The sequence below is a fragment of the Sminthopsis crassicaudata genome, chromosome 4, assembly GCF_048593235.1.
Source record: "Sminthopsis crassicaudata isolate SCR6 chromosome 4, ASM4859323v1, whole genome shotgun sequence".
Classification (NCBI taxonomy): Eukaryota; Metazoa; Chordata; class Mammalia; order Dasyuromorphia; family Dasyuridae; genus Sminthopsis; species Sminthopsis crassicaudata.
In genome coordinates, this window is record NC_133620.1 from 169,627,677 (window position 1) to 169,652,791 (window position 25,115).

The window sequence follows — 25,115 nt, forward strand, 5'->3', positions numbered from 1 at the left end:
GGTTCACAGGGCAAGATAGTGAATAAAAATAGCAATCTAGTGTTTGACAAACCCAAAGATCCCAAATTTTGGGATAAGAATTCATTATTTGACAAAAACTGCTAGGAAAAGTGGAAATTAGTATGGCAGAAACTAGGCATGGACCCACATTTAACACCACATACTAAGATTAGATCAAAATGGGTCCAAGAATGAAATCATAAATAAATTGGAAGAACAAGGGATGGTTTATCTCTCGGACTTGTGGAGGAGGAAGGAGTTTGTGTCCAAGGGAGACCTAGAGACCATTATTGATCACAAAATAGAACATTTTGATTATACCAAATTAAAAAGTTTCTGCACAAAACTAATGCAAACAAGATTAGAAGGGAAGTAACAAATTGGGAAAACATTTTTACAGTTCAAGGTTCTGATAAAGGCCTCATCTCCAAAATATACAAAGAATTGACTTTAATTTATAAGAAATCAAGCCATTCTCCATTTGATAAATGGTCAAAGGATAGGAACAGACAATTTGCAGATGATGAAATTAAAACTATTTCCACTCATATGAAAGAGTGTTCTAAATCACTATTGATCAGAGAAATGCAAATTAAGACAACTCTGAGATATCATTACACACCTGTCAGATTGGCTAAGATGACAGGAACAAATAACGATTAATGTTGGAGGGGCTGTGGGAAAACTGGGACACTTATGCATTGTTGGTGGAGTTGTGAAAGAATTCAACCATTCTGGAGAGCAATCTGGAATTATGCCCAAAACTTTATCAAAATGTGCATACCCTTTGACCCAACCATACTACTACTGGGCTTATATCCCAAGGAAATACTAAAGAAGGGAAAGGGACCTGTATGTGCCAAAATGTTTGTGGCAGGCCTTTTCATAGTGGCTAGAAGCTGGAAAATGAATGAATGTCCATCAATTGGAGAATGGTTGGGTAAATTGTGGTATATGAATGTTATGGAACATTATTGTTCTATAAGAAATGACCAACAGGAGGAATACAGAGAGGCTTGGAGAGACTTACATCAACTGATGCTGAGTGAAATGAACATAACTAGGGGAATATTATACACTTAAACAATGATACTGTATGAGGATGTATTCTGATGGAAGTGGATATCTTTAACATAGAGAAGAGCTAATCCAATTCCAATTGATCAATGATGGACAGAATCAGCTACATCCAGAAAAGGAACACTGGGAAATGAGTCTAAACTGTGAGCATTGTTTTTTTGTTTTGTTTTGTTTTGTTTTGTTTTGTTTTGTTTCTCTTCCCAGATTATTTTTACCTTATGAATACAATCCTTCCTTTGTAACAACAACAACAACAACAAAATTCGGTTCTGTACATATATATTGTACTTAAGATATACTATAAGATATTTAATATGTATGGGAATGCCTGCCATCCAGGGGAGGGGGTGGAAGGAAGGAGGGGAAAAACTCGGAACAGAATGGAGTACAAGGAATACTGTTGTAAAAAAAAATACCTATGCATATGTACTGCCAAATAAAATGTTATAATTATAAAAATTAATTTTAAAAAAAGGGAAAAAATGCTTAGCATAAAGCATGGCATGCATCAGATACCATTGGTATCATGGCTATTATTGGTATTATCATTATCAACAATGCTATTGTTATATTTATGATGATGGATTATATCAGTTTACATTATGGAACATCATAATCTTAAAAAAAGTTAAAATTTAAAGTTATCCAAAAGGTAATATAAAGACAAAGAGTGGGTATAAGTAGGCTATAAATATATTCTTATAATAAATAGAGTACTTATTAAAATAGTCCATTATTAGAAACTTTCTAAAATTATCTCTATTGAGAAATAATACAAAGACATTTTCAAAAATGCAGATGACCAAAAATGAGGTGAGACATTTAACAAGAACGACCAATAACAAATAGTCTGAATGTTATTTTTGTGCTCCCAATATATTAAAGGAACTAGAGGAAGGTCTCTGGTGTAATAGGTACACCCTCTATAAAGGATTTTTGGAAGAACATTGATAAGAAATAGATGGGATAAGAGAACCTGGTAAAATATGATTTTTATAAGTGTCCATATTAGTGATGACAGTGTTATTCCATCTTTAGATTAGAGTAAGAATGCCATTAGATGTGGTTTGTTTTCTGATGATGACTACTGCTATTGCTGCTGCTGCTGCTACTACTACTACTACTACTACTACTACTGGTGCTATTGTTACTACTGCTACTACTGCTACTACTTCTACAACTAGTACTATCACCATACTACTACTACTGTTGCTGCTGTCATTGCTGCTACTACTACTACTTCTACAACTAATATTATTACCATACTTCTATTACTACTGTTGCTGCTTCTGATGCTATTACTACTACTACTGCTACTACAATTAAAACTACTACAATTACAATAATTAGTACAAATTAGTATACAAATAGCATCTTGAAGCTTGCAAAATATTTTATACATATTAACTCATTTTATCCTCTAAGCATTAGAGACTACTATCGTCAAAAGACATTACCTGTAAAATGAGTGTTATCATCCCCCATTTACAAATGAGGAAAATGAGAGTCAGAGAAATTAAGTGATTTTTCTGGGATCACTAAGCTATTGTTTGGGGTACTCAGATCTTCTTGAGTTCAGCCTTCTAGTTACTATTCTGTGTTGCCTATACTACCTCCTACTTTGATAGATATATAAAATCATGTATATAGTTCCTATTGTAAAGGTTAGAAAATTAGGTACAAAACCTAGATGTTCTTCAGAGCTGACATCTAAATTTTTCTCTTTCCAATGTTAATTATATGCTAGAAACTTAAGAACTATCACCACTTTTCTTCTGTAATTGTAAGGAAGCCAGCTACTTTGTTATTGACAGTAAAAACTATTGCCAATCCCTTTTAGTTCTGATACTAAGGTGATCTGATTAGACTATACTTGGCATCACAGGAGTAAAAATAAAATAAGGATTGAAAGAGATTTTTTTTCAGTCTAAATCAAATAGTAAACTGACCTCAGAGAGTCGTTGCTTAGACATAATCAAAGAAGCTCAAAAGACAGATATAACCTATATTTGAGGGTTCCTTTTCTCTGGTGAAGAAGCTGTTGTTCTGAGGTCTAAATCATGAAAAGAACTAAAGCTCCTCAAGTTATGCCCCAGTTACAGAAAACTTTTTCTTTAGAGAAAACCACATGGTTTTCCCTAATAGAATAGAATGCCAGTAGGTGGTAGCAGAGAGAAACAGAGAAACAATGCATAGTTGCCTAGCTGTGGAGGACCAGCACATGAGAGAAATGCAGAGAAGCATTAATCCTGTAGCCTATAGCCAAAAGAGATTATCTGACCAGCCAGAAAGGTCAACAAGTCTATAGGAGAAGTAGCCAGGAGCAGTGAGAGTGGCAAGTTCTCTTTGGTACAATGCCTGGAAAATATGAGTGTCCCTCATTTTGGAAAATTTTGGGAAAGTACACTTCTGTATTTAAAAAGTAAAATTTCCTTGTCATTTTATTATTTGTTTCATTAATTTTTTTTACTTAAATTAATGTTCAAATCACCTAGTTGATTTGGTAAAGAAACATTGTTGAAGCTTTGTGAGTTACGTTTTTAGGTATAAATTCACACAAAATATTCCTCAAACATGAGATGGGTTCTCAGAAGAACCCTGTGGGAAGGGAATCCTGGGACTGCATCATAATTTATAATACCTTAGTATGTTAAAAGACATATGTATGTTAGTACAAGAGAATCTCATTACTTTTCTTTCAATGGCTAAACAGCTTAGAGAACAATTGAATATTCTGAAATCTGTCTGCCTTTCAAATTTAATGTAACATACCCTAAGCTAAAGATCAAATACACATTCATATTTTAATTCAGAAGGAATTATTAGCAAATATTATGTAAAGAAAGTTTTCTTGCCTAGAGTACTGAAATTAGGGGTGAATTAGAGAACAGAATGTTCTATATAGCTAGCTAATGCTCTCTCAATTGAACTATGTTGCCTTTGGGTCGAACAGACTTCAATTCCACTAATGTTTTTGGCTGACATCAATCTCATCACTCCCTGAGGGCTTCATGCCAACTTGCTCCAAGAGATTCCATTCTCTCTAGAACCATGTGCTAGGATATTTGTCACATTGTTTGTGAAATAGACTCAAAAGGTTCCAATCAAAGATTCACAAATAGCATCAACTACCATTTGAAAGAAAATCCAATTTCTTCTTCCAGAAGAAAATACATGTAGAGAAAATTGCTTGCAGATTTTTATAAAAGAACAATAGTTTATTGCTGTGGCAGAATGGAGAAGCTGCTACTTACACTGCTATAGGTCCAGCGGGAGCTTTGACATCTATCTGACACTCCTGAGCAGAAGCATTCCTCACAGCCCTTGTGATTATTTTCCTGTAAATTGAAGAAGCCCACTTTGCAGTGACTGCAGTCTTTGCCTTCGACATTTTCCTGTAAACATAGGTATGTGTTAGCAAGGTTATTCCAGAAAAAAATCATACTCCAAAATTATGTCTTTCATGTGTCTATTTAAAAGGAGAAATACATTTACTGTCCATTTTAACCTATTCTATCTGCAATATATTCATCACATTTTGATCTCTCCAACCATGTATATAGAAAAGTATTTCACACCATCTCCTTTCAAGTATTATAGGAGAAAACAATTGGAATACTGAAATGGCTTGTTACATTTTGGACTTCCATCTACTGTAGAAAATCCTAATTTGGGTCTCTCATGTCCTCAAAATATGGAGTGAAACATTTAGCAAACTCTTAAGGCAATTAATACTACATTAGTGGCCTGATAGACACACAATTAATCATCAAACAACCTTCATTAAGTTTCTAATTGCTATTGGGCTAGGAAACACTGAATAAAGAACACTACATAAACCCAGATCTATCCCCTAAGTGATCTCTCTCTCCCTCTCTCTTCCTTCCTCCCTCCCTCTCTCTCTTTCTCTCACACATACGAACACATATATACACATAGATGAAATAAAGATGTCCTAAATTATTAAATGAATAAAATTAAATAAAACTAAGTATTTAAATTCACACACAATAAAAGCAAATTTTTTTTAAAGAGGGGAAAAGCAGGAATTAATAATTGCAATGCATATAAGGAAAGCTGTAATGGTAGGTTTGTATTCAGATTAAATTAGAGAAGAAATTTTCTTTGCTCATTGTTAATCAATCTTCCACAAATTTATCTCGTACATTGATGAAATTTATTATTTAATAATAATTATAGTTGTGATGATAGTCAATAAAGCAACAAATCTTTATTATGACAAAAATACTTGACATTTATGAGTGCTTTGTGGTTTGCAAACCACTTTGCATACATTATCTCAATTGATTAATGTAGTAGCTTAAAGGAAGAGTGGTTTTCAGTAAATAGGTATTCTCCAAAACATTGTCTAGATAGTGTCATTAGTCCTGGACCCGGTAATAAAATAGGAGCCAACATGATGTGCTGTAAGAAGGGGGTTTGGATTCAAAGAGACTATCTATTGAGAATATAAACTTTTAGATCTCAGTTTCTTCATAGGACTAGGAGGAAATAGTAAGCTCTGATATATCTACATGAAAATAAGCACTATTTTATAGGCATTGGGGAAACTTCCAAATGCTCTTATTGTCTGGCTTAGCATACTACTATGTACAGAATAGGTATTCAAAACTACTCATTCATGAAGAGCTACAAAAGAATGGAATGGGAAAAAACTTATGTTTAGAAAAAAGAAAGAGGACAAAAACCCAGATAAGAAATCAAATTAGAGAAAATTGAAATTGGCAAAATGAACATTAATAAAGGCAAAAAATACATCATTCAAGATATCTATTTGGAATCTTATTATTGTTCTATAATTTTCAGACTGAATTTCTACACCTAATTCTTCCAATCATCAATAGTGAAAAAAAAACTCATTGAAATCAGCTCAAACTGAATTGCCCAAAAATGAAAAAAAAATTCCTAGTACTATTTTCAATGATTAACTTTCCAGTAACCTAGGATCTATACAGAATATGAAATTTTATTCAAATATGTTAATTGCTATGAATAATTTTTAGTTCCTTTGACATAACACAATTCAGTAAAGCATATTATGATGAATTCAAACCTACACTAAAAAATAATTTCCCTGTGCACTGAAGGTGAGCACTTGTCCTAAGAGTATACAGGAAGTAGAGATGGAACATATCTATTAGGTAATTTAGTCTCTCCTTTTGTCAACACCAGGTGGATGTTCAGTACCCTATGTTCCCAAGAGCTTGGTCTAATCTCCTTTTCATTCTTCCTCATTTGAAAGCTTTTAATACCCCTTTCCTGAAACTCAGACTGAGATAAACAATTACAATTTCTTTTTATGCCATTTAAATTTGTCTTTTCTTCATCCTCTTATTGCTCTAGATATCAGAAAAATTACAACTCTACAATTAACAGTACTCCTTTTATTCCTGGTACTAATAATATCATGTCGAACCTTAACAACAACTTTAGTCAAGTTTATGTTTCCTGCAAAATTTATAAATCATTTCTATCATTTAGGGCAATTAGCATTTGATACAATCGGGAAAAATATACTTATGTCCTTTCTATAATATTTTTTATTATATCCTGAGATATATTACAAAGAACACATATAAATTTATAAAGTAATTTTGTTAATTCCTTGGTCTAAATTTTTGGAATCCACCTTATTCCAATGGATATGTTTTTTTTTTTTTAATTGAGTAAGATTTTTTTTTTTATTTATATATAACATTTACTTCTTATAGTCATCTTTTATTTATAACTTTATGCCCAGCATGGTATCTAGAACAGAGAAGATGCTTAATAGAGGTTTTGTTGATTGGTTGAAAATATTCTAAATTGTCATTTTAGAAATCTCCTAGTACCCTCACTTCTAAGTTTATAAGGTCAAGAGAATAAAAAAAAAAAAAAAAAAAAAAAAAAACGACCATAGATTAGTAGAGTGAGTTCCTTTGTCATTTGAGTTACTAACGATTCTTAGAGGCTCCTAAATAATGTTTTTTGGAAATTTCTCTTCCATTCATTTATCTAGAGTAGTCTAATTCAAACCTTTAGTTGACACAGATCTGTTTATAGAATAGTTTGATATTAATATTGCCAGAATTATATGAACCACTTTGACAAGAACATGTAATATTCTTTATGGATGAGCCATTTAAAATAGTATAAATGTGCTTTGTTAAACATGGCCAATTCATGTAATATATTGAAGATTTGTTTAAAAATCTCTGCTAACTTTCTCATTCCCTGTATTTTTGCTTTCTTGTCTAAGATGGTGGTGAATACCAAAGTTTTTTTGATTACCAAACATTTCTGTCCTCCTCAAGGTCTATATTGTGGACTGGGATATCTACCAATAGGCACCTATGTCATGATAATGAAGAGGAAATGGAAATGAAAAAAATGGCCCTGGAACTCTAGATAATAAGGCAGCTAAGAGAGGTCATTAAAATGTCATTCACTTGGAAAATGCCATCTGCATCTAGAAAGAGAACTATAAAATCTGAATGTAGATCAAAACACACAATTTCCACCTTTTTTCTCTTTTGCTTTTTCTTTTTTGTGTTATTCCCCTTTGGTCTGATTTTTCTTATGCAACATGACAAATATGGAAATATATTTAAAAGTATGTATGTATAATATATCAGATTACTTGTGGTTTTGGGGAGGGAGGGAAGGAGAAACAATTGGAAATATATGATTTTACAAAAATGAATATTGAAAACTATCTTTAAAGTATTTTTAAAAATAAAATACTATTAAGAAATTTTAATTGCCATTCACTTCCCTAAGTATTTTTGAAAACTTGAGAATCTCTAAATATTGTTTATTATTTTTTAATTTTTATTTTTTAATTTTTAATTTTTAATATATATTTTTAAAATTTTATAATTATAGCTTTTTTTTGACAGTACATATGCATGGGTAAATTTTTATACCATTATCCTTTGCACTCACTTCTGTTCCAATTTTTCCCTTCCTTTCCTCTACCCCTTCCCGTAGATGGCAGGCAGTCTTATACATGTTAGCTATGTTATAGTATATCCTAGATACAATATATGTATGCAGAACCGAATTTCTTGTTGCACAGGAAGAATTGGATTCAGAAGGTAAAAATAACCTGGGAAGAAAAACAAAAATGCCAGCCAGTGTTCCTTCTCTGGGTGTAGCTTATTTTGTCCATCATTGATCAACTGGAACTGAATTAAATCTTCTCTTTGTCGAAGATATCCACTTCCATCAGAATAAATCCTCATTTAGTATTGTTGTTGAAGTGTATAATGATCCCCTGGTTCTGCTCATTTCACTAAGCATCAGTTCATGTAAATCTCTCCAAGCCTCTCTGTATTCATTCTGCTGGTCATTTCTTACAGAACAATAATATTCGATAACATTCATATACCACAATTTACCCAATCATTCTCAAATTTATGGGCATCCATTCATTTTCTAGTTTCTAGCCACAACAAAAAGGGCTGCGACAAATTTGGCACAAGCCCTTTCCCTTCTTTAGTATCTCTTTGGAATATAAGCCCAGTAGTAGCACTGCTGGTTCATTGCTGGATAACTTTTGGGGCATAATTCCAGATTGCTCTCCAGAATGGTTGGATTTGTTCACAACTCCACCAACAATGTAACAGTGTCCCAGTTTTCCCACATCCCCTCCAAAATTCATCATTATTTGTTCCTGTCATCTTAGCCAATCTGACAGGTGTGTAGTGGTATTTCAGAGTTGTCTTAATTTGCATTTTTCTGATCATAGTGATTTAGAACACTCTTGCATATGAGTGGAAATAGTTTCAATTTTATCATCTGAAAATTGTCTGTTCATATCCTTTGAACATTTGTGAATTGGAGAATGCTTTGATTTCTTATAAATTAGAGACAATTCTCTATATATTTTGGAAATGAGGCCTTTATCAGAACCTTTAACTGTAAAAAATGTTTTCCCAGTTTGTTACTACCCTTCTAATATTGTTTGCATTAGTTTTGTTTGTACAAAAGCTTTTTAATTTGTAATGTAGGGGAAGCTAGGTGGCGCAGTGGATAGAGCACCAGCCCTGAATTCAGGAGGACCCAAGTTCAAATCTAATCTCAGACACTTAACACTTCCTAGCTGTGTGACCCTGGGCAAGTCAGTTAACTCAAGCCTCAGGGGAAAAAAAATTTTAATGTAATAAAAATTTTCTATTTTGTGATCAATAATGATCTCTAGTTTTTCTTTGGTCACAAATTCCTTCCTCCTCCACAAGTCCAAAAAGTAAACTATCCTATGTTCCTCTAATTTATTTATGGTCTCATTCTTTATTCCTAAATCATGGCCCTATTTTGATCTTATCTTGGTATGTGGTGTTAAGTGTGGGTCCATGCCTAATTTCTGCCATACTAATTTCCAGTTTTTCCAGCAGTTTTTGTCAAATAATGAATTCTTATCCCAAAAGTTGGGATCTTTGAATATTGTTTATTATTAAAAGTACGTAAAACTTTCAAACAGTATAAACTTTCTATTTGTTTTCTTTCTTTCTTTGCTTTTATTTCAAGTTCTCTGAAAGACTTCAGCTTGTACTATCATGCTAAATCCCTCAGCTTTTATTGCTCTCCTCCAATATAAGTAGTCCTAAATATTTAATGATGATGATGATATTAGTCTTCCCTGACCAATATGAATGCTATTTTTATTTGCTTTCTAAATTTCCCACTTTTCAGATTGAAAGAATTCAACTTAATAAAGTTCAAAAGCCTTAGAAATTTATATGACAAATACACTTTACCAATAAGGATGTTCAACAAAATTGGATCTAATTTAACTTCTTTTTTCTCCTCCAAATATTTCTACAGGGCATCTTCTCTCAATTCAATAAGCTAATTTCTATCATTAATCTTTGTTTAGAACCCATTAGAAAGCCTTTCCAATTATGATCTGGGTAATTTTTTTCATAATGAACGTTGTTAAAAATGGTTATGATAAAAATATTTAAGCTTTCCATTCTGAGGATTAATATTTCTTCATATTATACTTCTGTCTCTATACACACATATACAAATACATAATAGGTGATTGTATAGATGGATGTATGTATATATGAGAGCACAAGAGTGAGCAAGTGAGAGCCAGCACAAGAATGAGCATGAGAGAGATGGGGGAGGGAGATAGAGAGGAAAATAAGGAGGATTAAAGTGAGGGAAAAAAGAGGGAGGGAAAGGGAGAGGATTAGTGACTATTAAGAGAGATAGAAGAGGATCTAGGCAAATCATTTAATCATTTAATGTACTGAAGGTAACTCTACAAGAAGGTAAGTTACCAAGATGTACCAACATGTAGTGGCAGAAGTTTCCTCATCTAGGAGATCCATAAACTGATGAAATCACAGGTCTAACATACATACACACATGCACACATGCATGCACACACAGAGGAACACACATGCACGCATCTTTCTCTGCTGCTGGAATACTTAGTATCCAAAAATTTTTTTTTTCTATGATCAAAAGTATCAAATCTTCATTTAAAGAAAGAATTTCCTTAACAGGACATACTTAAACCAATAAAATCCAACAAAATCAGAGAACCAGACCAAAAATGTGTATTTCTTTATATGTGTATTTTATATATACACAAAAATGTATATGTAATATATATGTATATATGTATTTATAGGTATATCTGTCTATATAAACAAACATATTAATTAATAATATATGTCCATTATTTATACACACAATTCCCCAGTGTTATTTCTATTCCCTGAGATGATCATTAAATTTGTTAGATGAACAGAAATTAATCCCCCCTCAGGTAAAAAGCACTTGAATGATAGTCAGAAACCCTTAGTTTGAATTCTAACTCTGCAACTCATTACCTATGAGACTTTGGGAAATAGTTTCCTCTTTAAAATGAGGGTCTTGGTTCCCTTCTCTCCAAATATCTAAGCAACCTTCCAGTTCTAAAGCCTAGGATAATATAATTGTATGATAATATACATTTTAGTTTTTTGTGTGATTTGATAATTTGGAACCTTCTTCTGGTCCTAATACTTGCTAGAAGTAAAACTATGGACTAGTTATCCTTGGCTACCTACTCTATAAAATGGGGCTGCTGAGTTAAACTGAAATGCCACATATAAATGGAATTAAAAAAAAAATCGTATCCACTTTGCTTCATTTTGTGGGTGATTAGTTTACAGAATTTAACCATTGTATCTAACTAGGGTCCACATTTATTTTACTCTATACAAAAATATAAATAATAATAATAAATATTATAAATATGTAAAATTATACATTCATAGATAGGCTTTCAGATGTTCCATGAAATAAAAAAGCTTGCCAATTATTGTTATTTTATCTTTAATATATCATTCTATCCTTAAATACTCTTCTTACAAAGATAAATGAGAGATGTTACTCAGAATTCTGTTTTTGCTAGTTTCTTGAAATCAAGTAACCATATAACTTGATACCAAGTTTCTTTTCCCCATGTTATTTTCATCATAGAGTAGTTGATCTCTAGAGGAAATAAACAGACACAATAGTTTCTCTGTTTTCTTTATTATGAAATTGCCCTCCTGTAAATTAGAAAATGTTTCTGAGGTACATGTTTAACTATAATTGTTGCCCAACTGGGGCTTATATTGATAAAGCTACCAGGGTAGCTCCAGTGATTTCCAAGTTCTTTCCTGCTGTAATTGTTCCAGGAATTTTTCAGTCATGCCTTCTTTGATGTGTACTTGTAGTTGATTATTGATTTTCTACTTGCCTTTTCATTCCTTGCATCTTTCTATTGAATCACAAAGATCACCCAAGAGGTTGATCTGTCATTCAGTTAGTTCTTTTTGACTTCCTATGGTGCAGGGCACTATAATAATATGGAGTGAGGATAAAAAGTAAATGGAAGGTGAGCAAATTCTTATTCATCAGAGGATGTTAGTCTTCTGCCTTACAGTGTAAATGAAGGCCAGTTTGGCTGGATTAGAGTCTGGCAAAGGTAATAATGTGTCATGGAGTCAGAAAAACAGATTGGAGCCAAGGAGTGAAGGAGTTTAAAAGCTAAACAGAGAAATCCCTCTAATTTTTTCTAGATGCAATATGGAGTCACTATAGTTAACTAGGTAAGGGGAAGTTCCAAGCTCATATCTCAGAATTACTTTGGCAGCTTAGTGGAGAAAGGACTAAAATGGGAGAAAGACTTTCTTTGAGTAGATTGAAAAAGATAAAAAGATGAAATAAAGTCACTGGATATATCAATTGAAAGAATATTGGTCCTTTGGAAATGTGAGCGGTAGTTTGAAAGCTGGATTTCAAGAACCTGACTTATGAATGAGTAGTGAAGAAGTGGAGGTTAAAATTATCTTCTACTACTCTTTCCAGAATTTTGATAAATGAAAGAGAAGAAGGAAATGGGATCATGACTTATGGAATTTTGAAGTCCAAAAAGAGAATTTTTTTTTTCCTGAGGCTGGGTTTAAGTGACCCCAGGATCACACAGCTAGGAAGTGTTAAGTGTCTGAGGCCACATTTGAATTCGGGTCCTCCTGAATTCAAGGCTGGTGCTCTATCCATGTGCCACCTAGTTGCCCCAAGAGAATTTTTGGGATATAAAGAAAACAAGCACATTTGTAGGCAGATTGAAAAAGGAGACAGTAGAGAGGGTGACATGGAAGATGAGAGAAAGCGTAATCAATTTTTTTGCCACCTCTTTCAATGAATTATGACTTAGCAAAATACTGGACAGGATGGAATCAAGATAACAATGAATAAATGAGAATTTATAAAAAAAAACATTTATTACATATCAGATATTATGCTAAATTTTATTGTCATATTCTTTATAGAAAATACTATATTGTTTGAAAAAAACAATGTAGCTGATATTAGAAAGGAAGGAAAAAGCTGTGAAACATTTTTATATCCAGTGTTTCTGATAAAAGACCTATTTCTAAAATATATAGAGAACTGATTCAAATTTATAAAAATATAAGCCATTTCCCAATTGATAAATGGTCAAAGAATACAAACAATTTTCAGATGATGAACTTAAAGTTATATATAGTCATATGAAAAAATGTTCTAAATCACTACTGACTAAAAAAGTGCAAATTAAGACAACTCTGAGATATCATTGCACACCTCTCACATTGGCTAAGATGACAGGAAAAGATGATGATGAAAGTTGGAAGGGGTATAGTAAAACTGAAACACTAATACATTGTTGCTGGAGTTGTAAATTGATCCAATCATTCTGGAGAGCAATTTAGAACTATGCCCAAAAGATTATAAAACTTGCATATCTTTTGATCCAGCAGTATCTCTACATTATTTATATCCCAAAGAGCTCATAATGAAAAGGAAAATGTCCTAAAACATTTTTGCACAAACAAAGCCAACAGAAACAAGATTAAAAGTAAAGTACAAAATTGAGGAAAAAAATTTATAGCCAGTATTTCTGATAAAGGACTCATTTCTAAAATATATAAAGAACTGTATCAAATTTATAAGAATATAAGTCATTTGGACTTTCGGCCAAGATGGTGGCGTGGAGGCAGACAGCTTCTTGAGCTCCATGTTTTCTCTCAGGACTTACTTCATGACAAGCCTCGGAGTTAATGCTTGACTGGAAAAGAAACCCACAAATAATCACCAACAGAAGACATCCTTGAAAGGATCTGCTCCTCAATACATAAGACTCTCATAGAGGAAATCAAAAAGGCTCTCACAAGAGAGATAGAAGAGAAATGGGAAAAAGAAAGGGAAGCTTGGCAAGAGAGTCTGGAGAAGTCATTCCACTCATTTAAAGATAGTGGCCAAGTTCAAGAACTATCAGACAAAGGAAAAAATATTGGAAGCTGCTAGAAAAAAGCAATTCAGATATGAAGAAGCCACAATAAGGATAACCCAGGATCTAGCAGCATCCACATTAAAAGAACGAAGGGCCTGGAATATGATATTTCAAAAGGCTAAGGAACTTGGTATGCAGCCAAGAATAACTTACCCAACAAAAATGAGCATCGTTTTCCAGGGAAGAAGATGGATATTTAACAAAATAAATGAATTCCATCTATTCTTTTTTTTTAATTTTTTTTATTATATATATATTTTTTATAATATTATCCCTTGTATTCATTTTTCCAAATTACTCCCCCTCCCTCTATTCCCTCCCCCCGATGACAGGCAATCCCATATATTTTACATGTGTTACAATATAGTCTAGGTAAAATACATGTGTGTGAATATCATTTTCTTGTTGCACAATAAACATTAGAATCCGAAGGTACATGCAACCTGGGCAGACAGATATTAGTGCTAACAATTTACATTCACTTCCCAGTGTTTCTTCTCTGGGTGTAGCTACCTCTGTCCATCATTGATCAACTGGAAGTGAGTTGGATCTTCTTTATGTTGAAGATTTCCACTTCCATCAGAATACATCCTCATACAGTATTGTTGTTGAAGTGTACAGTGATCTTCTGGTTCTGCTCATTTCACTCAGCATCAGTTGATTTAAGTCTCCCCAGGCCTCTCTGTATTCCTCCTGCTGGTCATTTCTTACAGAGCAATAATATTCCATAACCTTCATATACCACAATTTACCCAACCATTCTCCAACTGATGGACATCCATTCATCTTCCAGTTTCTAGCTACTACAAAAAGAGCTGCCACAAACATTTTGGCACATATATGTCTCTTTCCGCTCTTTAGTATTTCTTTGGGATATAATCCCAGTAGTAGCACTGCTGGGTCAAAGGGTATGCACAGTTTGATAACTTTTTGGGCATAATTCCAGATTGCTCTCCAGAATGGCTGGATTCTTTCGCAACTCCACCAGCAATGTATTAGTATCCCAATTTCCCCACATCCCCTCCAACATTTATCATTATTTGTTCCTGTCATCTTAGCCAATCTGACAGGTGTGTAGTGGTATCTCAGAGTGGTCTTAATTTGCATTTCTCTGATCAGTAGTGATTTGGAACACTCTTTCATGTGAGTGGATATAGTTTTAATTTCATCATCTGAAAATTGTCTGTTCATATCCTTTGACCATTTATCAATTAGAGAATGGTTCGGTTTCTTATAAATTAGGGTCAGTTCTCTATATATTTTGGAAATGAGACGTTTGTCAGAACCTTTGTTTTTAAAAATATTTTCCCAATTTGTTACTTCCCTTCTAATCTTGTTTGCATTAGTATGATTTGTACAGAAACTTTTTAGTTTGATGTAATCAAAATCTTCTATTTTGTGATCAATAATGATCTCTAGTTCTCCTCTGGTCATAAATTCCTTCCTCCTCCACAAGTCTGAGAGGTAGATTATCCTCTGTTCCTCTAATCTATTTATTATCTCCCTCTTTATGCCTAAATCATGGATCCATTTTGATCTTATCTTGGTATATGGTGTTAAGTGTGGATCCATATCTAATTTCTGCCATACTAATTTCCAGTTTTCCCAACAGTTTTTTCCGAATAATGAATTTTTATCCCTAATGTTGGAATCTTTGGGTTTGTCAAAGATTAGATTGCTATAGATGTACCCTTTTTTGTCCTTTGTATCTAATCTGTTCCACTGATCTACCGGTCTATTTCTTAGCCAATACCAAATGGTTTTGGTGACTGCTGCTATATAATATAGCTTTAGATCAGGTACACTTAGACCACCTTCCTCTGACTTTTTTTTCATTAGTTCCCTTGCAATTCTCGACCTTTTATTCTTCCATATGAATTTTGTTGTTATTTTTTCTAGGTCATTGAAATAGTTTCTTGGGAGTCTGATTGGTATAGCACTAAATAAATAGATTAGTTTGGGGAGTATTGTCATCTTTATTATATTCGCTCGGCCTATCCAAGAGCACTGAATGTCTTTCCGATTATTTAAATCTGATTTTATTTTTGTGCCAAGTGTTTTGTAATTTTTCTCATATAATTCCTGACTTTTCTTTGGTAGATGGATTCCCAAATATTTTATACTCTCAATATTTGTTTGGAATGGAATTTCTCTTTGTATCTCTTGCTGTTGCATTTTGTTAGTGACATATAAAAATGCCGAGGATTTATGTGGATTTATTTTGTATCCTGCCACTTTGCTGAAATTTTGAATTATTTCTAGTAGCTTTTTAGCAGAGTCTTTGGGGTTCTCTAAGTATACCATCATGTCATCTGCAAAAAGTGATAGTTTAATTTCCTCATTTCCTACTCTAATTCCTTGAATCTCTTTCTCGGCTCTTATTGCCGAGGCTAGCATTTCTAGTACTATATTGAATAGTAATGGTGATAGTGGGCAACCTTGTTTCACTCCTGATCTTACTGGGAAAGGTTGCAGTTTATTTCTATTGCATATTATGCTTACTGAAGGTCTTAAATATATGCTCCTGATTATTCTAAGGAATAGTCCATTTATTCCTATACTCTCAAGAGTTTTTAGTAGGAATGGATGTTGGATTTTGTCAAATGCTTTTTCTGCATCTATTGAGATGATCATATGGTTCTTATTAATTTGATTATTAATATGGTCAATTATATTAATAATTTTCCTAATATTAAACAAGCCCTGCATTCCTGGAATAAATCCTACTTGATCATAGTGTATTATCCTGGAGATGATTTTCTGAAGTCTTTTTGCTAATATCTTATTTAAGATTTTAGCATCAATATTCATTAAGGAGATTGGTCTATAATTTTCTTTCTCAGTTTTCGATCTACCTGGTTTAGGTATCAGTACCATGTCTGTGTCATAAAAGGAGTTTGGTAGGACTCCTTCATCCCCTATTTTTTCAAATAATTTATATAACATTGGGGCTAATTGTTCTTTAAATGTTTGGTAGAATTCACATGTGAATCCATCTGGCCCTGGGGATTTTTTCCTGGGGAGTTGATTAATAGCTTCTTCTATTTCTTTTTCTGAAATGGGACTATTTAGGCAATTTATCTCCTCCTCTGTTAATCTAGGGAGCCTATATTTTTGGAGGAAGTCATCCATTTCACTTAAGTTATCAAATTTATTGGCATAAAGTTGGGCAAAGTAACTCCTTATTATTTCTCTAATTTCCTCTTCATTGGTGGAAAGATCCTCCTTTTCATTTGTAAGACTATCAATTTGATTTTCCTCTTTCTTTTTTTTGATCAAATTTACCAAAGGTTTATCTATTTTATTGGCTTTTTCATAAAACCAACTCTTGGTTTTATTTATTAATTCAATAGTTTTTTTACTTTCAATTTTATTGATTTCTCCTTTTAATTTTTGTATTTCGAGTTTAATTTTTGGTTGGGGGTTTATAATTTGGTCTTTTTCTAGCCTTTTAAGTTGTAAGCCCAATTCGTTAATCTTCTCTTTCTCAATTTTCTTCAAATAAGCCTCTAAAGATATAAAATTTCTCCTTATTACTGCTTTAGCTGCATCCCAAAGATTTTGATATGATGTCTCATCATTGTCATTATCTTGGGTGAAATTGTTAATTGTTTCTATAATTTGCTCTTTCACCCAGTCATTCTTTAAGATGTGATTATTCAGTTTCCAATTAATTTTTGGTCTATTTACCCCTAACTTTTTACTGAATGTAGCTTTTATTGCATTGTGATCTGAGAAGAAGGCATTTATTATTTCTGCCTTCCTACATTTAATTTTGAGATCTTTATGTCCTAATATATGGTCAATTTTTGTATAGGATCCATGAACTGCTGAGAAGAAAGTATATTCCTTCCTATTGCCATTCAGTTTTCTCCAAAGGTCTATCATACCTAGTTTTTCTAATGTTCTATTTACTTTTTTTAATTTCTTTCTTGTTTGTTTTGTGGTTTGATTTGTCTAAATCTGAGAGTGCAAGGTTGAGATCTCCCACTATTATAGTTTTACTGTCTATTTCTTCTTGCAGTTCTCTTAACTTTTCCTTTAGAAAGTTAGATGCTATACCACTTGGTGCATATATGTTTAGTATTGATATGGCTTCATTATTTATGCTACCTTTCAGCAGGATATAGTTTCCTTCCTTATCTTTTTTAACGAGATCTACTTCTGCTTTTGCTTGATCTGAGATAAGGATAGCTACCCCTGCTTTTTTGGCTTTACCTGAAGCATAATAGGCTCTGTTCCAACCTTTTACCTTTACTCTGTATATATCTCCCTGCTTTAAGTGTGTTTCCTGTAGGCAACATATTGTAGGGTTCTGCTTTTTGATCCAATCTGCTATCCGTCTCCGTTTGATGGGATCGTTCATCCCATTTACATTTACAGTTAAAATTACTAATTCTGTATTTCCTGCCATCGTATTATCCCCAGATTATGCTTTTTTCCCTTGACCCCCCTGATCCCCCTCCCCGATATTTAATTTACAGACCCCCCTTGTGACGCGCAACCCTCCTCTTTTTTTTTTTTTTTTTTTTTTTTTTAGGATCCCTCCCCCCTCCCTCCAAGTCCCTTCACTTATTCTCCTTTTCCTTTTCCCTTTTCCTCTCCCCCCCTTTTAATGAGGTGAGAGAAAATTCTCTGAAAAACAAATATGTTAATTATTTACTCTTTGAGCCTCTTCTGATGAGAGTAAGATTCACACAATGATTCTCCCCCTCACTAAGTTCCCTCAGATATGGTGTATTTTCTATGTCTCTTCCTGGGATGTAGTTTCCCTCTTTTTATCACTCCTTCCCCTTTTTCTGAACCGACCTCCTTCCCTTTACTACACCCCCCTTTTTTTCTTTTACATCAGTAAAATCAAATTATCCTTGAGTATTTTTTATATACCCACAACAGAGTTACAGTTCTCAAGGGTTCTGTGTACCTTTTTCTGTTTCTCTTCAGTCTTGTGGATGTAGATCAAATTTTTTGTTTAAGTCTGGTTTTTTCCTTAGAAACATATAGAATTCCTCTGTTTCATTGAATGACCATCTTCTTCCATGGAAAAAGATGCTAAACTTAGCTGGGTAGTTCATTCTTGGTTGCAGTCCTTGATCTTTTGCCTTACGGAATATTAGGTTCCAGGCCCTTCTATCTTTTAATGTGGAGGCAGCCAGATCTTGGGTGACCCTTATTGTGGCACCTTGGTATTTAAATTGTTTTTTTCTAGCTGCTTTGTGTGGTAATTCTGCAGCTTAGCCACAATATTCCGTGGTGTTCTTTTTTTAGGGTCTATTTCAGAAGGAGTTCGATGAATTCTTTCCACATCTACTTTCCCTTCTGTTATCTCTGGACAGTTCTCTTTGATAATTTCCTGTAAAATAGAATCTAGGCTCTTTTTTTGGTCATAGTTTTCTGGAAGTCCAATAATCCGCAGATTATCTCTCCTAGATCTATTTTCCAGGTCTATAGATTTTCCCAGTAAGTATTTGACGTTGTTCTCCAGCTTCTCATTTTTTTTTTGTTTTGTTTGACTGATTCTTGGGTTCTCTGTGAATCATTCATTTCTATTTGTTCCATCCTGACTTTTAAGGAGTTATTTTCTTCTTTCACAGTTTTTAGTTCTTTTTGTAAATGCCCAATTTCGTTTTTAAATGAATTATTTTGCTCTATTGAATTTTTTTCCATTTCCCTAATTTTTTTTTTTTTGAGAATTATTTTCTTTTTCCAATTCAGAAATTCTATTTTCTTGAGACTTTTTTATCTTTTCCAATTCAGAAATCCTACTTTCCTGTGTTTTTTTAACCTTTTCTAATTCATAAATTTTGTTTCCCTGCATCTCCTGTGAATTCTTTATTTTTTCCAACTCCAATTTCAGGACGTTGTTATTCTCTATCATAGCTTCCCTTTCCTTTCCCCATTTTTCTTCAAACTCCCTTAATTTTTTAAGAGCTTCTTCTAGGAGAGAGTTATGTGATGGGGGGCAGGAATCGTTCCCCTTTAGGTTGTTATCTTCTGAATCTTTGCTGTTAACTTCCTCGGGGTTGGATACCCGCTCTTTCTCTGTATAGAAGGAATCTATAGTTTTTCTAGCTTTTTTGCTCATATTTAAAAAAATGTTTTGGGGTCTGTCCCTGGGGTAGGAAATTATTTACTTCTTTACCAGCTTCCTCCCAGACTGGATGGATGCAGAGGCTCCTGCGCCTGAGCTAAGATAGAGCTCTGGGAGAGAGTTCCCCACCCCCTCCCTGGAAGTGCCTCAGAGCTGATTAGCACTACTGTGCTTCGAGGGCGTAGAATAGTGAAGACAGCACGAAGCCCAGCCTATGTGTCCGGGTGGGGAGTGGATGTCTGCAGCAGGTGACCTGAAAAGCCCCTGTGCTCAAACTGGAAGTGTCTGCCAGAAACCGCTGTCCCTAGTTCAAAAGTTCCGCTTCTCTGGGACTTCCTGGAGCTGAGTTCCACTCCCTCCAGCTAAGCTAGGCAGTGTGTGTGCCTTGGGCCGTATCCACCCACTTGTCAATCTCTTCACTATTCTCAGGTGGTAGCTGAGGCCACGCCCCCTGGTGCCGAGTCTCTGCTGAGTCACCCCCAGGATCGGGGAAAATCTAATCTGAGTTTTAAAATATTTTGGCTTTCTCTTCTGAACTGCTAAATAATTAGCAGAGAAGAGCTAACAGCCTGTGCCAGATTCCTTTACCTCAGTGGCTTCTCTGATTCCAGAGCCCCTCCCAGCGCAATGGGCGCAGTGTGCCCCTACCCCACCATCTGTGCTGGTCTCTCTTATTCCTCCCCTGAGAACTGACCTTTCCTGTTGAAACTCCAGATTCTCTTCAGCTGGTAAGTCGTGCTTCCAGTCCTTGTGGTATCTATCAGTCCTGAGCTAATTGTGAGACTTAATTTATCTAATTGGTTGTGAGGGAGTGAGGACGTTCACTGAGTCGTGTGTTTCTTCTCCGCCATCTTGGCTCCGCCCCCAAAATTCTGAATTATTTCTAATAGCTTTTTAGCAGAGTCTTTGGGGTTGTCTAAGTATACCATCCTGTCATCTGCAAAAAGTGATAATTTGATTTCCTCTGAATCTCTCTCTGCTCTTATTTCTCAGGCTAGAGTTTCTAGTACTATATTGAATAGTAATGGTGATAATGGGCAACCTTATTTCACTCCTGATCTTATAGGGAAAGGTTCTAGTTTATCGCCATTACATATGATGTTTACTGAAGGTTTTAAATATATGCTCATTATTTTAAGGAATAGTCCATTTATTCCTATACTCTCAAGCATTTTTAGTAGGAATGGATGTTAGATTTTATCAAATGCTTTTTCTGCATCTATTGAGATGATCATATGGTTTTTATTAATTTGATTATTAATATGGTCAATTATACTAATAGTTTTCCTAATATTAAACCAGCCCTGCATTCCTGGTATAAATCCCACTTGGTCATAGTATGTTATCCTGGGGATGATTTTCTGAAGTCTATTTGCTAATATCTTATTTAAGATTTTAGCATCAATATTCATTAAGGAAATTGGTCTATAGTTTTCTTTCTCAGTTTTCAATCTACCTGGTTTAGGTATCAGTACCATGTCTGTGTCATAGAAGGAATTTGGTAGGATTCCGTCAATCCCTATTTTTTCAAATAGTTTACATAGCATTGGAGTTAGTTGTTCTTTAAATGTTTGGTAGAATTCACCTGTAAATCCATCTGGTCCTGGGGACTTTTTCTTAGGAAGTTGGTTAATAGCTTGGTCTATTTCTTTTTCTGAGATGGGACTATTTAGACTACTTATTTCTTCCTCTGTTAATCTGGGCAAGCTATATTTTTGAAAGTATTCTTCCATTTCATTTAAGTTATCGAATTTATCGCCATAAAGTTGAGCAAAGTATCTCCTAACTATTGTTCTAATTTCCTCTTCATTCGTGGTGAGTTCACCCTTTTCATTTTCAAGACTAACAATTTGCTTTTTCTCTTTCCTTTTTTTAATCAGGTTTACTAAGTGTTTGTCTATTTTGTTTTTTTTTTTCATAGAACCAACTCTTAGTTTTATTAATTAATTCAATTGTTTTTTTACTTTCAATTTTATTAATCTCACCTTTTATTTTTTGAATTTCAAGTCTTGTGTTTGTCTGGAGGTTTTTAATTTGTTCCTTTTCAAGCAATTTTAGTTGTAAGCCCAATTCGTTGGCCCTCTCTTTCTCTATTTTATGCAAGTAGGCCTCTAGAGATATAAAACTTCCCCTTATTACTGCTTTGGCTGTATCCCACACATTTTGGTATGATGTCTCATTATTGTCATTTTCTTGGGTGAAGTTATTAATTATGCCTATGATTTGCTGTTTTGCCCAATCATTCTTTAGTATAAGATTATTTAGTTTCCAATTATTTTTTGGTCTATTTTCCCCGGGATTTTTATTAAATGTAATTTTGATTGCATTGTGGTCTGAAAAGGATGCATTTTCTATTTCTGCCTTACTGCATTTGATTTTGAGGTTTTTATGCCCTAGTATATGATCATTTTTTGTATAGGTTCCATGAACTGCTGAGAAGAAAGTGTACTCCTTTCTGTCTCCATTTAGCTTTCGCCAAAGATCTATCATATTAAACTTTTCTAGTGTTCTATTTACCTCTTTGACTTCTTTCTTATTTATTTTGTGGTTTGATTTATCTAATTCTGAGAGTGCAAGGTTGAGATCTCCCACTATTATTGTTTTGTTATCTATTTCTTCTTGCAGCTCTCTTAATTTCTCTTTTAAGAATTTAGATGCTGCACCACTTGGTGCATATATGTTTAATATTGATATTGCTTCATTATTGATGCTGCCCTTTAGCAGGATATAATGCCCTTCCTTATCTCTTTTAATTAGATCAATTTTTGTTTTTACTTGATCTGAGATGAGGATGGCTACCTCTGCTTTTTTGGTTTTGCCTGAAGCATAATAGATTCTGCTCCACCCTTTTACTTTTAGTTGGAATGTCTCACCCTGTTTCAGGTGTGTTTCTTGTAAACAACATATAGTAGCATTCTGACTTTTAATCCAGTCTGTTAACTGCTTCCTCTTTATGAGGCAGTTTGCCCCATTCACATTTATGGTTAGAAGGACTAATTCTATATTGCTTGCCATCCTATTAACCCCTGCTTATGCTTTCCCCCTTTCCTTCCCTCTTACCCCCCTACCCAGTATTAAAATTGTGAACACCACTTGCTTTTCACAGCCCTCCCTTTTTAGGATCCCTCCCTCACCTTAAAGATCCTCCCCTTATTTTACCCCTTTTCCTCGAAATTTCTGTATTCCCTTCCCCTTAGCTTACTCCTTCCCTCTCACTTTTCAATGAAGTAGAAGAAGTTTCACCATAAATCAAATATGTCTATTGATACACACTATGTTCATCTCCCTCCTTTCTTTCTCTCAGATATAATAGGTTACCTTTGCCTCTTCATGAGATGTAGTACCACCACTTTACACTTTTTTATGATATAATCTCCTTTCCACCTCTAGTTTCTTAGACAAATTGTACATATGTTCTTTACATATTTTTTTGACAGAAGTATAATTCTCAGGATTTCTTTTTACCTTTTTAGAAATCTCTTGAGTTCTGTATTTGAAGATCAAACCTCTTATGTATGTCTGATTTTTTCATCAAAAATAGATGGAATTCATTTATTTTGTTAAATGTCCATCTTCTTCCCTGGAAAACGATGCTCATTCTTGATGGGTAAGTTATTCTTGGCTGCATACCAAGTTCTTTACCCTTTTGGAATATCATGTTCCAGGCCCTTCATTCTTTTAATTTTGATGCTGCTAGATCCTGGGTTATCTTAATTGTGGATCCTCCATATCTGAATTGCTTATTTCTAGCAGCTTCCAATATCTTTTCCTTTGTCTGATGGTTCTTGAACTTGGCCACTATATTTCTTGGCGTTTTGATTTTAGGGTCCCTTTCAGTAGGTGATCGATGAATTTTTTCAATGTCTATTTTACCCTCTGTTTCCAGAACGTCTGGGCAGTTCTCTTTGATAATTTCCTCGAAAATGGTGTCCAAGCTCTTTTTTTCCTTCACATTTTTCAGGGAGTCCAATTATTCTCAAATTTTCTCTCCTGGATCTGTTTTCCAGGTCTGTTGTCTTTTTTAATAAGGTACTTGACATTCTTTTCAATTGTTTCATTTCTCTGGTTTTGCTTGACTACCTCTTGGTTTCTCCTTGAGTCATTCATTTCTACTTGTTCCAGTCTAATTTTCAATGATGTATTTTTTTTCTTCACTCACTTTTTTTATATATCTTTGTAATTGTCCAATTGAGTTTTTATCTTCTATGGAATTTTTTTCCATTTTATCCATTTTATTTTTTAGAGAGCTGTTTTCTTTTTCCAGCTCACTAATCCTATTTTCCTTGGAGTTGTTTACCTTTTCCAGCTCACTAATCTTGTTTCTCAATGATTTGATTTCTTTATCCACTCTGTCTTTAAATGCATGGGATGACTTCTCCAGGCTCTCTTGCCAAGCTTCCCTTTCCTTTTCCCATTTCTCTTCCAGCTCTCTTGTGAGAGCCTTTTTTTATTTCCTCTATGAGATTCTTTTGTATTGAGGAGCAGCTCATATCCCCCTTAGGGGATTCCTCTGCGGATAGTCTGTTTTTAGTCTCCTCAGTGTTTGAAGTTTGCTCTCTCTCCATACAAAAGCTGTCAATGGTTAGAGCCCTTTTGAATTTTTTGTTCATTTTGTCAGAGTAGGAATGGAAGAAAACAAATTGACAAGAGAAACAATTGGTCTGTTTGGCGGGGGATGGGGCTGGATGGTATTAATGGGCTTCCTCTACAGACTGGGGGTAGGGCAGCAGAGAGCCACTAACAGAACAGCAATGACTGTGCTCTGAGTCTGTGCTCTGAGGCTCTGAGAATGTGCTGAGTCAGTCCAGGTGGGGGTTAGGGGTGGCCGGGTTCTGAGAGATGCTGGCTTTCTGGGGTTTTAATCTTCACCTCTGGTGTTTACACCCTCTCAGCTGCTCCTGGCTTGCTGCCAAGATGGAGTATCCACACTGGGGTAAAAGCCTTTTCCCAGAAATGGCAGAGATCGTACCCCTCCCCCTCAGGTCTGAGCTGTGTGAGCTGCCTGTCTTGCTCTGGCTTGCCTGCCCTCAGTCAGCACCCAGTCTGATTGACCCTCTCCCGAGCAAACACAGACCTTTTCTGGCGACTTTCAAGGATGTCTTCTCTTGGTGATTATTTGTG

General features: G+C 34.3%; 1 protein-coding gene across 1 annotated transcript in view; it reads right to left on the reverse strand.

Moving 5' to 3' along the window:
- LAMA2 (laminin subunit alpha 2) overlaps positions 1-25,115 on the reverse strand; it is a 784,999-nt gene that overhangs the window by 380,313 nt on the left and 379,571 nt on the right. The window contains exon 11 of the mRNA XM_074309868.1: positions 4,335-4,475. Within this exon, the coding sequence (XP_074165969.1) occupies positions 4,335-4,475 (141 nt within the window). The remainder of the gene's footprint in view (positions 1-4,334; positions 4,476-25,115) is intronic.